Genomic DNA, 20,589 nt, shown 5'->3' with positions numbered 1-20,589 from the left:
GGCGAGAAAAGTGTCTCATTATGCTGGCGTTATCCATCTCTTTAAAATTTAAAAATAACTAATAGAACCAGATTAATTTTAAGAAGTTTATGACATAAGATCTTTAAATTTAAATTTATAGGAGTATCATCCATTCGTTTTGTGAAGATTTTAATCATAACATTTAAAATTACTTTATTATTATAACTACTTAGCAATCAACATCACATGACTATTTCTTGATTTTCATTTGAAAAGGCTAATGTATTTCATCTAATCTGACAATATTATCAGTTTCATACAAAGCACATCTAATACTTAAGAAAAGTGTTTAGAGAACCTAAAAAGAAAGCACGGATGTTGCCATGGTAACAATTTAACTAACAATTGTTTAATATTGCTTATATTTTAGATGTGTGATAAATTGTTTTCTGATAAAATGCACATAAGAGAAAAATTTGCATACCCATTTTGAATGTTTCTATTCAAAACTTGCTGATTTGGTTTTAGTCCATCTCGGCGTTGCAAAGAGTCAGCATAGATTTTGCTTCTATAGTCTATCTTTTTCTCTCGGTCAACATCACTGTCATAACCTATTTTTTAATAAATAAAAAAACAATAGAAATATGTTCATTCTAACTTGTATAATTAATTGTTTGATTTTCTTACAATTGACTCACATTGTTGCCTAAAATACATATTCTATAATTCATGAAAATTCAATGGTTAAGTATTTTACCAAGTATTTTACCAAGTATTTTACCAAGTATTTTACCAAGTACATTTTATTGATGTACATGCATTTCCACCAATCCTTTTAACAAATCATATTATGACCAATGTTGAAAATATGCTTAAATGAAAGTGTAGAGAAAGAAAACAATGCTATTTTTTCAGTTTTTGCAAAAATATTTTAATGGTTTTGTTGGATATGAAGAAATGACAATCTCCAAATTAAAATCAATTTTAATCAGTTTCAACACTAAAAATGGTCCAGAAAGACTCATGAAAACAGGAATATGAAAAAAGTTGCGTCAAAAAATATGTAGCTCACAGAAGTACTGCAAGAAAAGAAATATGGCCTCTTATCAACATGACACTCAAGATCTGTTCAAAAAACTCAAATGCAACTAAAGATATCTAGAGTGACTTGATATAATTATAAACAAAACCAACAGAACATTGATATTCAATCTGGGCCAGCTCCAGGCTTGAAACCTATGGTACTATGTTCATTTGACTTGATTCTCCTGTAGCATAAGTAAAAAATGAATATTATGATCCTTTTATAAAACAACAGAACATTTTGCTGGGTTTCCTTCTGCAAGTTATAAGGGATAGTGTATAACTTATGACATGCAGATTGCATAAGTATCATAGGTATTTTATAACTTATGATATGTTACTTGCACAGCTACAATGGATATTTTGTAACATATGATATGTTACTTGCATTAGCTACAATGGGTATTTTGTAACTTGTGATATGTTACTTGCATAGCTACAATGGATATTTTGTAACTTGTGATATGTTACTTGCATAGCTACAATGGATATTTTGTAACTTATGATATGTTACCTGCAAAGCTACAATGGATATTTTGTAACATATGATATGTTACTGGCACAGCTACAATGGATAATTTGTAACTTATAATATGTTACTTGCACAGCTACAATGGATATTTTGTAGCTTATGATATGTTACTTGCATTAGCTACAATGGGTATTTTGTAACTTGTGATATGTTACTTGCATAGCTACAATGGATATTCTGTAACTTATGATATGTTACTTGCACAGCTACAATGGATATTTTGTAACTTATGATATGTTACTTGCATAGCTACAATGGGTACTTTGTAACTTGTGATATGTTACTTGCATAGCTTCAATGGATATTTTGTAACTTATGAGATGTTACTTGCATAGCTACAATGGATATTTTGTAACTTATGATATGTTACTTGCATAGCTACAATGGGTACTTTGTAACTTGTGATATGTTACTTGCATTAGCTACAATGGATATTTTGTAACTTGTGATATGTTACTTGCATAGCTACAATGGATATTTTGTAACTTGTGATATGTTACTTGCATAGCTACAATGGATATTTTGTAACTTATGATATGTTACTTGCATAGCTACAATTGATATTTTGTAACTTATGATATGTTACTTGCATAGCTACAATGGATATTTTGTAACTTATGATATGTTACTTGCATAGCTACAATGAATATTTTGTAACTTATGACATGTTACTTGCATAGCTACAATGGATATTTTGTAACTTATGATATGTTACTTGCATAGCTACAATTGATATTTTGTAACTTATGAGATGTTACTTGCATAGCTACAATGGATATTTTGTAACTTATGATATGTTACTTGCATAGCTACAATGGGTACTTTGTAACTTGTGATATGTTACTTGCATAGCTACAATGGATATTTTGTAACTTGTGATATGTTACTTGCATAGCTACAATGGGTATTTTGTAACTTATGATATGTTACTTGCATAGCTACAATGGTTACTTTGTAACTTGCGATATGTTACTTGCATTAGCTAAAGTGGATATTTTGTAACTTGTGATATGTTACTTGCATAGCTACAATGAATATTTTGTAATTTATGATATGTTACTTGCATAGCTACAATGGATATTTTGTAACTTATGATATGTTACTTGCATAGCTACAAGGGTATTTTGTAACTGATGATATATTACGTGCATAGCTACAATGAATACTTTATAACTTATGATATGTTACTTGCATAGTTACAATGGGTATTTTGTAACTTTAAATATGTTACTTGCATAGCTACAGTGGGTATTATGTAACTTATGATATGTTACTTGCATAGCTACAATGGATATTTTGTAACTTATGATATGTTACTTGCATAGCTACAATGGGTATTTTGTAACTTATGATATGTTACTTGCATAGCTACAATGGGTATTTTGTAACTTATGATATGTTACTTGCATAGCGTCAATGGATATTTTGTAACTTATGATATGTTACTTGCATACGCTACAATGGGTATTTTGTAAGTTATGATGTATTACTTGCATAGCTACAATGGATACTTTAAAACCTATTATATGTTACTTGCATTAGCTACAATGGGTATTTTGTAACTTATGATATGTTACCTGCACAGCTACAATGGATATTTTGTAACTTATGATATGTTACTTGATTAGCTTCAATGGATACTTTATAACTAATGATATGTTACTTGCATTAGCTACAATGGGTATTTTGTAACATATGATATGTTACTTGCATTAGCTACGATGGGTATTTTGTTACTTATGACATGTTATTTGCATTGCTACAATGGGTATTTTGTAACTTATGATATGTTACTTGCAGAGTTACAATGGATATTTTGTAACTTATGATATGCTACTAGCTAGCTACAATGGATGTTTTGTAACTTATGATATGTTACTTGCATTAGCTACAATGGATATTTTGTAACTTATGACATGTTACTTGCATTAGCTACAATGGGTATTTTGTAACCTATGATATGTTACTTGCATAGCTACAATAGATATTTTTTTACTTATGATATGTTACTTGCAAAGCTACAATGGATATTTTGTAACTTATGATATGTTACTAGCATTAGCTACAATGGGTATTTTGTAACATATGATACGTTACTTTCTTAGCTACAATGGATATTTTGTAACTTATGATATGTTATTTTCATAGCGACAATGGATACTTTATTACTTGTGATATGTTACTTGCATTAGCTACAATGGGTATTTTGTAACATATGATACGTTACTTTCTTAGCTACAATGGATATCTTGTAACTTATGACATGCTACTAGCATTAGCTACAATGGGTATTTTGTAACATATGATACGTTACTTGCACAGCTACAATGGATATTTCGTAACTTAAGATATGTTACCTGCACAGCTACAATGGATATTTTGTAACATATAATTTGTTACTTGCATAGCTACAATGGATATTTTGTAACTTATGATATGTTACTTGCATAGCTACAATGGACATTTTGTAACTTATGATATGTTACTTGCACAGCTACAATGGATATTTTGTAACTTATGATATGTTACTTGCATTAGCTACAATGGATATTTTGTAACTTGTGATATGTTACTTGCATAGCTACAATGGATATTTAGTAACTTATGATATGTTACTTGCATAGCCACAATGGGTATTTTGTAACTTATGATATGTTACTTGATTAGCTACAATGGATATTTTGTAACTTATGATATGTTACTTGCATAGCTACAATGGGTATTTTGTAACTTATGATATGTTACTTGCATTAGCTACAATGGATATTTTGTAACTTATGATATGTTACTTGCATAGCTACAATGGATTTTTAGTAACCTATGATATGTTACTTGCATAGCCACAATGGGTATTTTGTAACTTATGATATGTTACTTGATTAGCTACAATGGATATTTTGTAACTTATGATATGTTACTTGCATAGCTACAATGGGTATTTTGTAACTTATGATATGTTACTTGCATTAGCTTCAATGGATATTTTGTAACTTATGATATGTTACTTGCATACGCAACACTGGGTATTTTGTAACTTAAAGTATGTAACTTGCATAGCCACAGTGGGTATTTTGTCACTTATGATAAGTTACTTGCATAGCTACAATGGATATTTTGTAACTTATGATATGTTACTTCCATAGCTACAATGGATATTTAGTAACTTATGATATGTTACTTGCATACGCTACAATGGGAATCTTGTAACTTATGATATGTTACTTGCATAGCATCAATGGGTATTTTGTAAATTATGATATGTTACTTGCATAGCTACAATGGGTATTTTGTAACTTATGATATATTACTTGCATAGCTACAATGGATACTTTATAACTTATGATATGTTACTTGCATAGCTACAATGTATATTTTGTAACTTATGATATGTTACTTGATTAGCTACAATGGGTATTTTGTAACTTATGATATGTTACTTGCATAGCTACAATGGGTATTTTGTAACTTATGATATGTTACTTGCATAGCTACAATTGGTATTTTGTAACTTATGATATGTTTCCTACACAGCTACAATGGATATTTTGTAACTTATGATATGTTACTTGCATAGCTACAATGTATATTTTGTAACTTATTATATGTTACTTGATTTGCTTCAATGGATACTTTATTACTAATTATATGTTACTTGCATTAGCAACAATGGATATTTTGTAACTTATGATATGTTACTTATATACTACAATGAATATTTTATAGCTTATATGTTACTTGCATAGCTACAATGGATATTTTGTAACCTATGATATGTTACTCGCATAGCTACAATAGATATTTTTTTAACTTATGATATGTTACTTGCATAGCTACAATGGATATGTTGTAACTTATGATATGTTACTAACATTAGCTATGATATGTTACTAGCATTAGCTACAGTGGATATGTTGTAACTTATGGTATGTTACTAGCATTAGCTACAATGGGTATTTTGTAACATAGATGCGTTAGTTTCTTAGCTACAATGGATATTTTGTAATTTGTAGCTACAATGGGTATTTTGTAACATATTATACGTTACTTTCTTTGCTACAATGGATATTTTGTAAACTACTAGCATTAGCTACAATGGGTATTTTCTAACTTATGATATGTTACTTGCATTAGCTACAATGGATATTTTGTAACTTATGATATGTTACTTGCATAGCTACAATGGATACTTTATAACTTATGGTATGTTACTTTCTTAGCTACAATGGATATTTTGTAACATATGATATCTTACTTGCAAAGCGACAATGGATACTTTATAACTTATGATATGTTACTTGCATTAGCTACAATGGTTATTTTGTAACATATGATACCTTATTTCTTAGCTACAATTGATGTTTTGTAACTTATGACATGCTACTAGCATTAGCTACAATGAGTATTTTGCAACTTATGATATGTTACTTGCATAGCTACAATGGATATTTTGTAACTTATGATATGTTACTTGCATAGCTACAATGGGTATTTTGTAACTTATGATATGTTTCCTGCACAGCTACAATGGATATTTTGTACCTTATGATATGTTACTTGCATAGCTACAATGGATATTTTGTAACTTATTATATGTTACTTGATTTGCTTCAATGGATACTTTATAACTAATTATATGTTACTTGCATTAGCTACAATTGATATTTTGTAACTTATGATATGTTACTTATATACTACAATGAATATTTTATAGCTTATATGTTACTTGCATTAGCTACAATGGTATTTTGTAACTTATGATATGTTACTTGCATTAGCGACGATGGGTATTTTTTAACTTATGACATGTTATTTGCATTGCTACAATGGGTATTTTGTAACTTATGATATATTACTTGCATAGCTCCAATGGATATTTTGTAACTTATGATATATTACTTGCATAGCTCCAATGGATATTTTGTATCTTATGATATGCTACTAGCTAGCTACAATGGATATGTTGTAACTTATGATATGTTACTTGCATTAGCTACAATGGGTATTTTTTAACTTATGATATGTTACTTGCATAGCTACAATGGATATTTTGTAACCTATGATATGTTATACGCATAGCTACAATAGATATTTTTTAACTTATGATATGTTACTTGCATAGCTACAATGGATATGTTGTAACTTATGATATGTTACTAACATTAGCTATGATATGTTACTAGCATTAGCTACAATGGATATGTTGTAACTTATGATATGTTACTAGCATTAGCTACAATGGGTATTTTGTAACATATGATACGTTACTTTCTTAGCTACAATGGATATTTTGTAATTTGTAGCTACAATGGGTATTTTGTAACATATGATACGTTACTTTCTTAGCTACAATGGATATTTTGTAAACTACTAGCATTAGCTACAATGGGTATTTTGTAACTTATGATATGTTACTTGCATAGCTACAATGGATACTTTATAACTTATGATATGTTACTTTCATTAGCTACAATGGATATTTTGTAACATACGATATCTTACTTGCATAGCGACAATGGATACTTTATAACTTATGATATGTTACTTGCATTAGCTACAATGGTTATTTTGTAACATATGATACCTTACTTTCTTAGCTACAATTGATGTTTTGTAACTTATGACTTGCTACTAGCATTAGCTACAATGAGTATTTTGTAACTTATGATATGTTACTTGCATAGCTACAATGGATATTTTGTAACTTATGATATGTTACTTGCATAGCTACAATGGGTATTTTGTAACTTATGATATATTACTTGCATTAGCGACGATGGGTATTTTGTAACTTATGACATGTTATTTGCATTGCTACAATGGGTATTTTGTAACTTATGATATATTACTTGCATAGCTCCAATGGATATTTTGTAACTTAATATATGCTACTAGCTAGCTACAATGGATATTTTGTAACTTTTGATATGTTACTTGCATAGCTACAATGGGTATTTTTTAACTTATGATATGTTACTTGCATAGCTACAATGGATATTTTGTAACTTATGATATGTTACTTGCACAGCTACAATGGATATTTTGTAACTTATTATATGTTACTTGCATAGCTACAATGGATATGTTGTAACTTATGATATGTTACTAACATTAGCTATGATATGTTATTAGCATTAGCTACAATGGATCTGTTGTAACTTATGATATGTTACTAGCATTAGCTACAATGGGTATTTTGTAACATATGATACGTTAGTTTCTTAGCTACAATGGATATTTTGTAATTTGTAGCTACAATGGGTATTTTGTAACATATGATACGTTACTTTCTTAGCTACAATGGATATTTTGTAAACTACTAGCATTGGCTACAATGGGTATTTTGTACCTTATGATATGTTACTTGCATAGCTACAATGGATACTTTATAATTTATGATATGTTACTTGCATTAGCTACAATGGATATTTTGTAACATATGATATGTTACTTGCATAGCGACAATGGATACTTTATAACTTATGATATGTTACTTGCATTAGCTACAATGGTTATTTTGTAACATATGATACCTTACTTTCTTAGCTACAATTGATGTTTTGTAACTTATGACATGCTACTAGCATTAGCTACAATGAGTATTTTTTAACTTTTGATATGTTACTTGCATAGCTACAATGGATTCTTTATAACTTGTGATATGTTACTTGCATTAGCTACAATGGATATTTTGTAACTTATGATACGTTAGTTGCATAGCTAAAATGGATATTGTTTAACTTATGATATGTTACTAGCATTAGCTACAATGGGTATTTTTTTACTTGTGATGTTACTTGCATAGCTACAATGGGTATTTTGTAACTTATGATATGTTACTTGCATAGCTACAAGTGATACTTAATAACTTATGATATATTACCTTCATCTTTTTTGATTTTGTAACTTATGATGTGTTACTTGCATAGCTACAATGGATATTTTGTAACTTATGATATGTTACTTGCATTAGCTACAATGGATATTTTGTAACTTATGATATGTTACTTGCATTAGCTTCAATGGATATTTTGTAACTTATGATATGTTACTTGCACAGCTACAATGGATATTTTGTAACTTATGATATGTTACTTGCATAGCTACAATGGATATTTTGTAACTTATAATATGTTACTTGCATAGCTACAATGGATATATTGTAACTTATGATATGTTACTTGCATAGCTACAATGGATATTTTGTAACTTATGATATGTTACTTGCATTAGCTACAATGGGTATTTTGTAACTTATTATATGTTACTTGCATTAGCTTCAATGGATATTTTGTAACTGATGATATGTTACTTGCATAGCTACAGTGGATATTTTATAACTTATGATTTGTTACTTGCATAGCTACAATGGATACTTTATAACTTATTATATGTTACTTGCATAGGTACAATGGGTATTTTGTAACTTATGTTACGATTCTTGCATAACTATAATGAGTAGTGTATAAATTATGATATGTAGCTGGCATAGGTATAAGATGTAGTGTATGTAGTTTGATTATGAGTAGTGTGTATATATATATATATATATATATATATATATATATATATATATATATATATATGGAATACAAAATTCAAACTTCAAACAATTCAATGGTTTTAAGATATATATATATTCATCAACGTTTCGTCTTTATTTCGATATATATATATATATATATATATATATATGAGCAAATAGTTAATAAAATATATTAAAAACACTTTGAAATGAATTAAAAACATATATAACTTTTTCCATGGAAATCCCGTAATTGGAAGAAGATGGTACATAATAATCCAAAGGCAGAAATCCATGGAATAATTCACAAAAATGTGTACAAGGAAAAAAGAAAAGATTCCAATGATATTAATAAAAGGAAAATAAGATATGCTTTTCACTCTACTTCCGAGACATAAATATAAATAAGAAACATCAGGGAAGAGAAAGAGGAGAGAGAGAAAAAAAGGAGAGAGAGAGAAAAAAAGAGAAGAGAGAAAAAAACGATGATAAAGTTAAATATAAAATATAAAATAAAGGGAAACAGATGTCAAAATGACCCAGACAGGAAATGTTAAAGGCGCGAAAAAAATATAGAGGGCAACGTAATATCGGTCAACTGAAATGTACAGGTTATCACTTAAAAGAATGTCAGCAAGAATTGTTAAAAGACACTAAAAAAAATTGATAAATAAATAGAACATAAATAATAAATGAAGAATAAATAAAAATAAATAAATGAATAAATAAAAAATAAAAAAATAAAAATAAATAATAAAATATAAAATATAAAAATAAAATAAAAATTATTTAAGGGGAGAGGGTGACCGGTATCTGCAAATTCCGGAAAAAGTAAAATAAAAATATATAAAGGATAATTTTATGAATATTAATTCTTTAATATTTATAATATACTTAAATTTTACCATCTTGGATTATTTTGGTAAATGTCATTGTAATTTTTATTTTATATATATATATATATATATATATATATATATATATATATATATATATATATATATATATATATATATATATATACGGAATACAAAATTCAAAAAATTAAGACCAAAACTAGTATAGACAGTTTTTTTAATGAATAAACATATTCATTTATTAAAACAAATTCAATATTTCGAATGATAACAAATTCTTCATCTGAAAAATACAGTTTTTTTCTTTATATATATATATATATATATATATATATATATATATATATATATATATATACATATGTGTGTGTGTATATATATATATATATATATATATATATATATATATATAGATACATATGTGTGTGTGTATATATATATATATATATATATATATATATATATATATATATGATATTTACATCTAGAATTAAAATAGGTTTAAAGCTTATAAAATTTATACTAGAATTGTCTGCAAGGACCTGTGGAAAAATTCAGTTGTCAAAGTGATTTTCATCTGAGGGTTGAAAGTTCAGTTCTCAGTGTGGGCGATCGCAAATGAAATTGTGAATTATTTAGAACTTAGATCCTGTAGAAATTGCTGAAACTGCTCTGACATGAAAGAAGTCCGTCAGTCCAAATGTATATAGGCAGGAACTTCACAGACGGCAAATAGTGAGCAGAGGCATTGTATAATTAATTGCAGTAGCCGATATGTCTGAGCAAGGGGAAGCAAAAGGAAACCGTGAATATTCGTCAACAACAGTTAATATATATCGGTTCCTTCTTTTGTTGGTAGCGATCCTTTAAAATCAAAATTGCGTCTTTCAAAAGGTTGTGTTACTTTTATTAAAACGACAGTTTTGGGTTTATAAAACCGAGGCTTTATTTCAGCACATGTTCGGCAGGAATTTGTAATTCTTTTTACCTCCTCCACTGAGAAAGGCAAGTTTCTACAACTCACAGCATGAACCATTCAAGTAATGCCTAGGTGACAGAGATTGTTATGTAGTGTTTTGAGTTCATCCCCGCTTGATGCCATACAGCATACTCTTGACAGTGCATCAGCTGTTAAGTTCTCCTTCCCGGATCGGTAGCTGATGTCAAAAGAGAAACAAGGTGATTCAATTCTCCACTTCGCTATTTTCTCATTCTTTATTTTGCTTGTAGTCTTAGAGTTGAACATAAAAGCAACTGATTTTTCGTTAGTAATAAGTTGAAAGTAGCGTCTAATCAGGTAGTGTCGCCATTTTCTTAATGCCTCGCATATGGTGTAGGCTTCTTTTCAATTGTGGGGTGTCGTCGTTCAGCTCGTGAGAGGGTCCTTGAAAAAAAAGGCTACAGGACGATCAGCTTGTCTCAAAGAAGCAGTAATAGCACAGTCTGACGCATCTGTTTCACCAACCAGAGGAATATTTTGGCCTATTGTTGTAATTGCTGATTTCACAATATCCTTTTTCAGTCCCTCGAATACCATAACGGCTTGACGGGACAGAAGAAATGTCGCTATTTGTGTTAATGGATGTATCTTTTCTAAGAACGATGCAATCCATTGGAAGTAGTGAGTAAAGATGTCCATAGCACATCAAAGGGACAGCCGATTGTGAGGGATAGGTATCTGGAGTAAAGGTTTCAATCGATCTGCATCCAGTGCTATAAAACTTTGCTTATGGTATACCCCAGCAGATTTGTTTTGTTTAGTCCAAACGAGCATTTGTCATTGTTTAGGGTAAGGTTGTATTTGTGTTTGGACATGAACCATTTGAGATTTTCGTTGTGTTCTTTTTATTATGTGTTTTCCAGTTTCTCATCTGTTATGATTTGGTTGACTATTCTTTGGAAACTGACTACCTCATTTGTAACACCAAAAGGAATCCTGTGAAATTGATATAGTCGACCATTTGCCTCGAAAGCTGTGTATAGCTTGTCTCTAGGTCTAATAGCGATCTGATGGTAGATGCTTTTCATGTCTGGAGTGCTACAATAGTTGGCTGTTTCGCCTATCATTTCATCTATCCTGGGTAGTGGGAAGGCGTCCAAAAGAGTAAATCTATTTATGATTTGGGAATAATCTATAACCATTCTCTTTTTATGGTTTTCAGAAGTGGTTATAACTACCTGATCCATCCAAGGTGATTTGTTGGGCTCAGTTATACCCTTCTTGAGTAGTCTTTTTATCTCAGTCAATGATTTTTTTTACTATTATAAGAAAAACGTCTGCTTCTCACTGCTATGGGTTTGCAGTTTTCGAAAAGTAACGGATATTGGATTTTTACTGTCGCCAATCCACAAATATTCAATATGGCATTGAATCACTAAACAGAATTTCAATCTGTGAGTGTTGCTGCAATAAATCGTGTCCGAGGATTATTTTGCAACAAAGGTTTTTCATTATGGATGATTTTATAGGAGATGTCATTAAACCAAACAATAACCACTCACTTGCACAGACATTACCCTGCTGAGGGAAGGAATAAAATACAATTTGTTGGTTTTTAATAACATTTTCTGAGCTCCTGGTATCGAGCAGAGCATTCGTAGATCTCCCGTTAATTTTCACTTTTACAATAGTTTTTGAAAGGCAGTCAGGGGAGACGGCTAAAGTTTCAGATGTATTGTGACAAGTGGCTTTGTATAGGGTTTTAGAAGACTTGCATAGCTTTGAAAAATGACCAAGTTTTCCACATTTATGACAATGAGTATCCCTGGCAGGGCATGAAACTCATAGGTGTTTAGATAAACCGCAAAAATAGCAGATAACCCTTTTTAAAGCAGCAGATACTGATTGTTCTTGAAGCTTTGTCGGACTATCATTATGAAGGGGAGCAGTAGGAACAGGAGGGTTTAGCGCAATGCCCACTTTGTCTGGTTGTAAATAAGAACTAGACTGCTGTATAGCACATTCAAAGGTATACGCTTTTGTAAGTATTAGGATCTTATTCTCAGGAAAATGTTGTCTTACTTGAGCATTTACATAAGCCGTTAATAAAGGCATCCACAATGTGTTGCTCTTGAACCTCTAATGCTATCATTGCACAGAAGTTGCAATCTTTGCCCAGTGTCCAACGGCTCTTAAGAAAATGATCTATTGTTCCACCAGATTCTTGTCGGTAAGTCGCAAGTAGGTGTCTAGAAAATATCTTATTTTTGGACTTTATGTATGTATTTTTTTACATGGAAATCACCACTTATCAAGGCCCGGAGGCCACTCGCGGATAAGGGTTATTGCGTGTACAGTAATCAATGGGACAATATCGTAGTAATCGTTAGTAATGGAGATCTGATAAAGTGTCTTAGTTAAGGGGGGTGTTTATCAGGAATTTGTTTATGTTGGACTTAAAGACATCCAAGTTGTAGTCAGGTGGGAAATAGACAAACAGAACAGAGTTCCACAGGCGTGCACTTCTGAGAAAGAAGCTTTGTTCATGGAATCTACGTTTGGATTTAGGCACAGATAAAGAGTGAAAGATTGGCGCAGAGGGACTAGAGATTGGAGCTCAAACGAGCACTTGCCATGGGAATAACGATAAAACAATGATAGGCTCGCAACGTCCCTTCTGTGGGAGAGAGGTTGCAGGGAAGAGAAAAGGGCATCCACCACTAAGCTACAAAGTCTATTTTGTACTCTGTCAAGAGTAGTGTTTAGTACATCGATTGCTTCTTTGTAGGTAATGCAATCTGAAATAATTTCGTTGTGAGACAGGTAGTTGATTAGGAGCGCACGCTTATTGATGGGAAGTCCCGGTCTTTCTGAATATAGAACCTTGATGAAATTTGTAAATGTCTCCTGCCAATGTTTCCAGCACTTGTTGGCTGAATCCCTTTCTGGATCTGTGGTGGGTCGCATAAATTATTCCATTCTTAATTGAATAAATTATAATGAAAATAGAACAGGAGATTCCGTCTAGTAATCTTTTATTCAATTAAAAATATTACTACTCGTCTACTTGACAAGCAGAAATGTACAGCTTTTATAGCTTGGATTATCAAAGAGGAGATAACCAATATTCACAATAGGAGTAGTTGGTTTTGTGGGTTTTTGCATCAGTTTGTAATATTCTGTGGGGTTTATGGCTATCATTTACTGTAATGAGTTTATTAACTTGAGCCTTGAATTGATTCATAGTTTTTTGTTTTTTTAGATTTTTAAATTTCATATTGCCATCTAAAATGGTTTGTAATTTTATAAAATAATCTGATTTATGTGGTTTTTATCACCTTTTGAACAATGATATTTGTACGGGTTTGAAGTTGGTTTTAGATTTTCAGTTGAGATTGTACTGGAAATAAACAACATTAATTATGAATCTAGTCACAATATCCTAAAGTGCCTTAGTTAATAACAACAAAAAACATTTTAAATATTCTATGCACCTAATACGTGACCACATCCCACTTAAAGCATCTCACCACTTCTACATACTTTTAAAAAATTATAAATTGCTGTACAGTTTAAATAATAGATATTAATAAGCCAGAACAATATCCTACCTAATGATGATTGCAAGTATTATCGACTAAAGTCTCCCTCTCAAAATAAAAAATAAAACATTTCCATATTGCATGCCACTGGGCTGTCATTGTTGATGATACGAACAAGCTTGTGCACCATGGTTAGATGGATCTTTAAAATTATGGACAAGAGAAGCATACTCGATCTGAAAGAACATTTTGGCATCCCCTATTTGGAAGTTATACTCAGGTGTGAAAGATTGAGATGATTTGAGCATGTGAAGAGGATTGATCTTTGGCAACACAGAATGCTGTCCTTTGATGTCAGATGCCACGGCTAGCCAAAAAACTATGTCTGCTCTAAACATCAAAGACCATCTGGTCAATGACTGTAATGCCTGGAATGCAGCCATCAACACCAACAGTAACACGATAAGAAGGTTTACGACTCCAGCAGCTGGGAACAAAAATTGTCAAACTATGCAGTAGTAGTAGTATGCATTTTTCTTTTTAAGAACTTTGTTTTTTCTGACAAATCCACGGAAGGAAATTTCCAATGTTAACAATTCATTGTTCTTCATGAATGAAACAGATCAGTAAAAATATACTAAAGTTTTTATTTTGGAAAAATAATTGGTAAGATGAATAAAACCTTGGACTTTATATATATATATATATATATATATATATATATATATATATATATATATATATATATATATATATATGATTAAATAAGCATCTTCTTTCACTTCACTTACCCTATATTCTCCCTGAGAGTTTAATCACACATATTGTACACACATATATTAACCCACCATGGCAGATATGCTATACACCTACCTTCATTATATAATAAAAGCTATAGTCCTCCTATATCACAGAGATCAACCCTCCCTCAAACAGGCTCAATATTTTATCTCTCACTGCACAATTATTTCGCTCCTAATGTAACAATCGCTAGACGCCACATCCCTATTATGTTACCTACCATCTTCTCTCTTCTTCTGATGAGAAGCATTAGGCTTTGAAATACCATCGTATAATGATTTCGTATTTATCCTACACCCCTAATTGATGTATCATCCTTATTGAATAAATGAATAAATCTGTATATGTGGGATATATGGTTACAAAAAAAAAAAAAAAAAAAAAAACGTACCGGGCGTATCTGCATCGCTCTTTGGGAAAGAAGAAGGAAAGGATGGCTAGCTCATTTATATACATGAAGGGCATCTTGGGTAGAAGATGATGGGAGAAGCTATTTTTTTCGCCCCCCTGTCTCTATCTTTTTTTTTTCTAGATAGGAGGATATAAAAGCTGGGAAAATTTCCCTGGAGAAGCAGAAAGAAAAGAGTCATGAACATCTTGAAAAGAATTTCGTATTGCTGACGTTCAGATTGTGCTGTGTGACATTGGTGGTGAGAGGCCAGGTGTGGTCGATTGGAAAAGAAGAGGACAGAAACATGCTGTTGGGAGAGCGATTCGTATCGATTAGAGTATACATCAGTATATATTTTTATATTGTCGTCTTTTTATTTTATTGATATTCTATATAAGCTGCAAAGCAATTTGTTGAGCTTTGCATTATCCTGATAAGTCTTCTCTTAAAAATCGATTTTATTCTTATTTTTTTTAACTTCCCCATATATATATATATATATATATATATATATATATATATATATATATATATATATATATATATTAGTTTAGTAGTAATACACTTTTTAGAAGCACGGGGAAAACGGAATTCGAAATATGAGATTAGAAAGACAACCACGTGCGTATCTTTATTTTTTTAAATAAACAAAATATTTGTTAAAAGTTTCAAATTTTAGGCTTATAAACCTTCATCAGGAATTTTCTTTTTAAAACAATACAAAGTATTTTTTTTTTTTACGTGCCATGATGTCGTTTGACAGAGTTTGTTGGTTGAAGTAGAGAGTGTGTATTGTCAGTTCAGTGGGTGGCGCCGTCTAAGCGCGAATGGGTAGTTCAGTAGTAATCTACTTTTTAGAAGCACGGGGAAAACGGAATTCGAAATAGGAGATTAGAAAGACAACCACATGCGTATCTTTATTTCTTTAAATAAACAAAATATTTTTTTAAAGTTTCAAATTTTCACTGAACTGACAATACACACTCTCTACTTCGACCAACACACTCTGCCAATCGACATCATGGCACGTAAGAAAAAAAAATACATTGTATTGTTTTAAAAAGAAAATTCCTGATGAAGGCTTATAAGCCGAAAATTTGAAACTTTTAACAAATATTTTGTTTATTTAAAGAAATAAAGATACGCACGTGGTTGTCTTTCTAATTTCATAGTTCGAATATATATATATATATATATATATATATATATATATATATATTCGGGGAGCATTTTTCTTTGCATGTTTTATTAAGCAATTTTAATTTTGTAACTTGTAACATGCCTGATGAAGATTCATGAGAATTAAAAACGTTTGCAGAATTGTTGTTCACATTTGAGCAGAATATTATATCACTGGGTTGACACCTCAAAAAACGGATAAAAAATAAAACAAAAAAATATGGGAATTGTGTTTAATCAAAATTAAGAGAAAGAGACATTGATCATGCTTGCTGTGTGTGAACTTGTGATATTTCTTTTACATTTTAAACCTCAAATTTGGATAATAAAAATTTGCACCTTTGTACATAAATGATAATTTGAATAAAAAGACACCTTTTTTAAAAAATAATTTTTATAAAATTTCAGTCAAATGCTATGACATTTTTATGTAAAGTCGATTTTATGCATTATTAAAGAAAAATGAAGACATAACTTTGGGAGAAAGTCAAGTTGCTTTCAGAGTTCAAAAGATTTGATCATATTAACATGTGCATTTGATAATTCAAACGACATATTTAAAAAAAAACACAAATTTTGAAAATTACGTGCTTATTCAACAATCATGAATTTACCTTCTTCCTCTGAATCTGTGTCAGAATCATCACTTTCCCCTCGACAAGTTGTAACTTTGCCCGAAGAATTCCTTGATACCCAAACCATCACAGCCATGTCAGCTCCACCCACAGTAATGAGGGCCTGATCATTGTGGCACCATCTAACATTGGTCACATGGGCACTGTGACCATTATATTTCTTGAACCTTGAAAATCGTCCCTGAAATAAAAGAACAATATGTAAATCGATTATGTATCATAGAAATAAACAGATTTAAATGGTTTTACAGTCTGAAAAGCATTGGGGGATCAATTAGCGTTTAAGGATTTTAGCAGGAGGAGGAAACCAAACAAACAGTATTCGGTCAACACCGGTTGACTTTCATCCTTGTGCATGCATATCATATTCAGTAAACAGTTTTTGTCTTCAAGATTTATTTTTTAAAGTGCATTTCTTTTAAATTTACAAAACTTTTTAATAAACAAACGAGGTTATAGTTATATTATTTTCTAGTAGGGAGAATACATATTTATTTTTTTAAAGTACAAAACTTTAAGTGAAACAGAATTTTACCTACATTGAAAACTGACGTTAGAATTGAGAATTTAAAACACTAATTTTTCCTGTCCCCGGTCAGTGAAGGAGAAATCCTTCTAGACCGAGGAAATGTTTATGCGTAATAAAATCTCATCGGTAAGTAACACATATAAACAAACGAAATTTTAAAAGTACATAATTTTATTTACAACTTTGTAAAATTTTATTTTTATAAAAACCTTGTTTCCCCACAAGTTTTAATGTAGGGAAGAAAACATTTAAACGAAACACATATAAATGAATAGATGTTTTCATACTAGACTTCATCTTTCCTCTCTTTGGTCAGTCACAGAGAAATTCTTCTAGACTGAAGAAATTTTAATTTTTGTACCAATTCAGAGTACCTCTTTTAGGGGAGCTGGCTCAAATTAGTGAATTATTTTCATCGGTTTGACCTCTTACCTCAATTCTTCTACAACTACTAAGCCCTGCAAACAAAAACACATTCTTATAAATGCATTTCTATGAAAATGCATTGGAAATAATTCTACTATAGCAAAATATATTAAATATCTTTTTTCTTCTATTTGAAACCAGTTTGCGATAGTAATGAATTGGAAATCATTTCTGCTGTAATAATTCAAAAAAAGAACAATCAAACACAAACGATGTAATCTTCTCCTCCAATCACAATTTCACTAATTTTCATCCAACGTTTTCGACTGTAAAACATGCTGACTACTTTGCATAGTTACATGCCTTTGATTGTCACTTTCAGCTCATGTTTTCATTTGCATTGTTGTGTATCTCCATTGAGTATTATAGCTCTTTAGTTTTATAGAGGCATCATGACTCAGGTGAGAGGTGGTTTAGACTGAAGTAATTCCTCTGATCTCAATGGTTAGGACTTTGAAATATTTATTTGCGCAAAATATAAAAATACATAATGAACAAATTAGGCACAAAGCTATTCAAAATTGTGAGAATAATGAGTGTCATTCATCATCCTTCATCTCAAAGACTTAAAATTGTCTATCCTACTCTTAACTGGAAATATCTCAGTCACCGCAATACCAAATTCACTCCAGGGGCCGTCCTACTTATGATAAACCCAAATTTTAAAAGTTTTATTGAAATATTTACAGTAATAACATTTCCTTGGCAAGGGATCGGAAATAAACAAGAAACAACAAAAATTGGTTAGTAAAAACCTTCCAGCTCTTTTTAAATAATAGACCACCTACTGTTTTTCAGTTTGCTGAAAACAAGCAGGTCAATCTCTAAACTGAAGTGGGATCTAAGTGTGGGAGAAAAGAAAAGTAAAAAAAGGAGGGGGGCAAAGTCTTTCCAAGATAAGGACAAAAAGAAATAAAAGTGGAGAGTGGGAATTTTGGAGGCTTTCTCTTGCCAGGGAAAGTGGGGGGATCTCATTCACTCTACAAGCTAAGAGTCCAGAAGCTTAAAAACTTACCCAAAGGGCTGGGATCCGACAAGACTTGAGACAGTGTGTGCCATGCTGAGGCAAGGAACACATACGTGTACTTGACTCCTCTTCTCACACACAAGTTTGGCACTCTTATTCACCGTCATTCAAACTCTGAGGAATATAATCTTTTTCTATCTCATCTTATCTTGACTTTCAGCTGGTGCTTGAAGAATGCGATCAGATCCTAATCAGCAAAAGATTCAATTCCTGGGTTCATTCATACTACTATCCGTGCTACAGCCATGATTGCAAGAAACATCATTCATTTTTCTTTCTTCCATGGCGAGTTGATAATACCTTGTTGACATACACTCAGTACCGTCAGCGTGCTTGGTCATTTCGCCTTCAAATGAACTACGGCAGGAATAATCGGGTGTCCCCACTATTCTGGCAAGTCGCCAGGTGATGGAGAACTCAGAGTTGTTTAGATGACTGTATCTGGCACCCAACTCCATTTAGAGTGGATCTTCTCCTTTGACCACACCAGGCGTCCACAGAGCAGGTCATAAGCAGACTGTCTGACTAGTTCCCTATATGGTTCCTTTCTGGAAAGCCATGAAAGGTCACTAAATTGTGGAAGTTTTTTTCAGCATAAAGAAATACGTGTAACCCCTTGACTGAGTGGTTGAGAATGAAGTTGGAAAAGGCACCAGCAACTGCTGGGTTCCACGCAGATTCTTCTGTCAAGGTTCGACTCAGGAAGGTCAGTCGCTTGGCGCCTCGGTGGCATGCCAAGTTGGGTATTCCCAAGCCTTCCTCACATTGATGTTGAATACAGTCCTGTCTGTGAACCCAATGCTTCTTTCTATCCCAGAGAAGTGCGAACAAGAGGGTTTTGAGGGCCTTGAGGCATGTCGCAGGCAAAGGAAGCACAGCCAACTGGAAGAGGATGAGAGGAAAGATGTAAGTGGTGCATGCCTCTGCTCTACCTGTTCTAAGAGTTTTGTTCAAAGTCAAGAGTTAGTCGACACTTCAACCTTTGGCTGTGCCTCCAACCAGTTTCTCTCAAGATGAAGGCCTGGTCTAAACAACACACCAAGGATTCAAACCGAGCCATCCGTCCAGCAGAAAGGAGCCAAAGGGGTGGTGATACCTCTCCAGGTACTTAACCACAGGTTGACTGAGTGCTGTGATTGATTTTAACCTCCTGTAATCGTTTTG

The 20,589-nt window shown here is 31.6% G+C and overlaps 1 protein-coding gene across 6 annotated transcripts in view; it reads right to left on the bottom strand.

Annotated features, from left to right (window-relative positions):
* Positions 1-20,589, bottom strand: part of LOC145256392 (echinoderm microtubule-associated protein-like 6) — a 902,875-nt gene that overhangs the window by 259,934 nt on the left and 622,352 nt on the right. For all 6 annotated transcript variants that reach the window (XM_080115242.1, XM_080115245.1, XM_080115243.1 and 3 more), the window contains 2 exons: positions 17,423-17,624; positions 446-572 (listed from right to left, as the gene is read on the bottom strand). In XM_080115242.1, coding sequence (XP_079971368.1) covers positions 446-572; positions 17,423-17,624 — 329 coding nt within the window. The remainder of the gene's footprint in view (positions 1-445; positions 573-17,422; positions 17,625-20,589) is intronic.

The sequence above is a fragment of the Euprymna scolopes genome, chromosome 32 (genome assembly GCF_053919585.1).
Source record: "Euprymna scolopes isolate OS-2025 chromosome 32, ASM5391958v1, whole genome shotgun sequence".
Lineage (NCBI taxonomy): Eukaryota > Metazoa > Mollusca > Cephalopoda > Sepiida > Sepiolidae > Euprymna > Euprymna scolopes.
The sequence above is the reverse complement of the archived record's forward strand: the minus strand, read 5'-3'. Positions and strand labels throughout refer to the sequence as shown.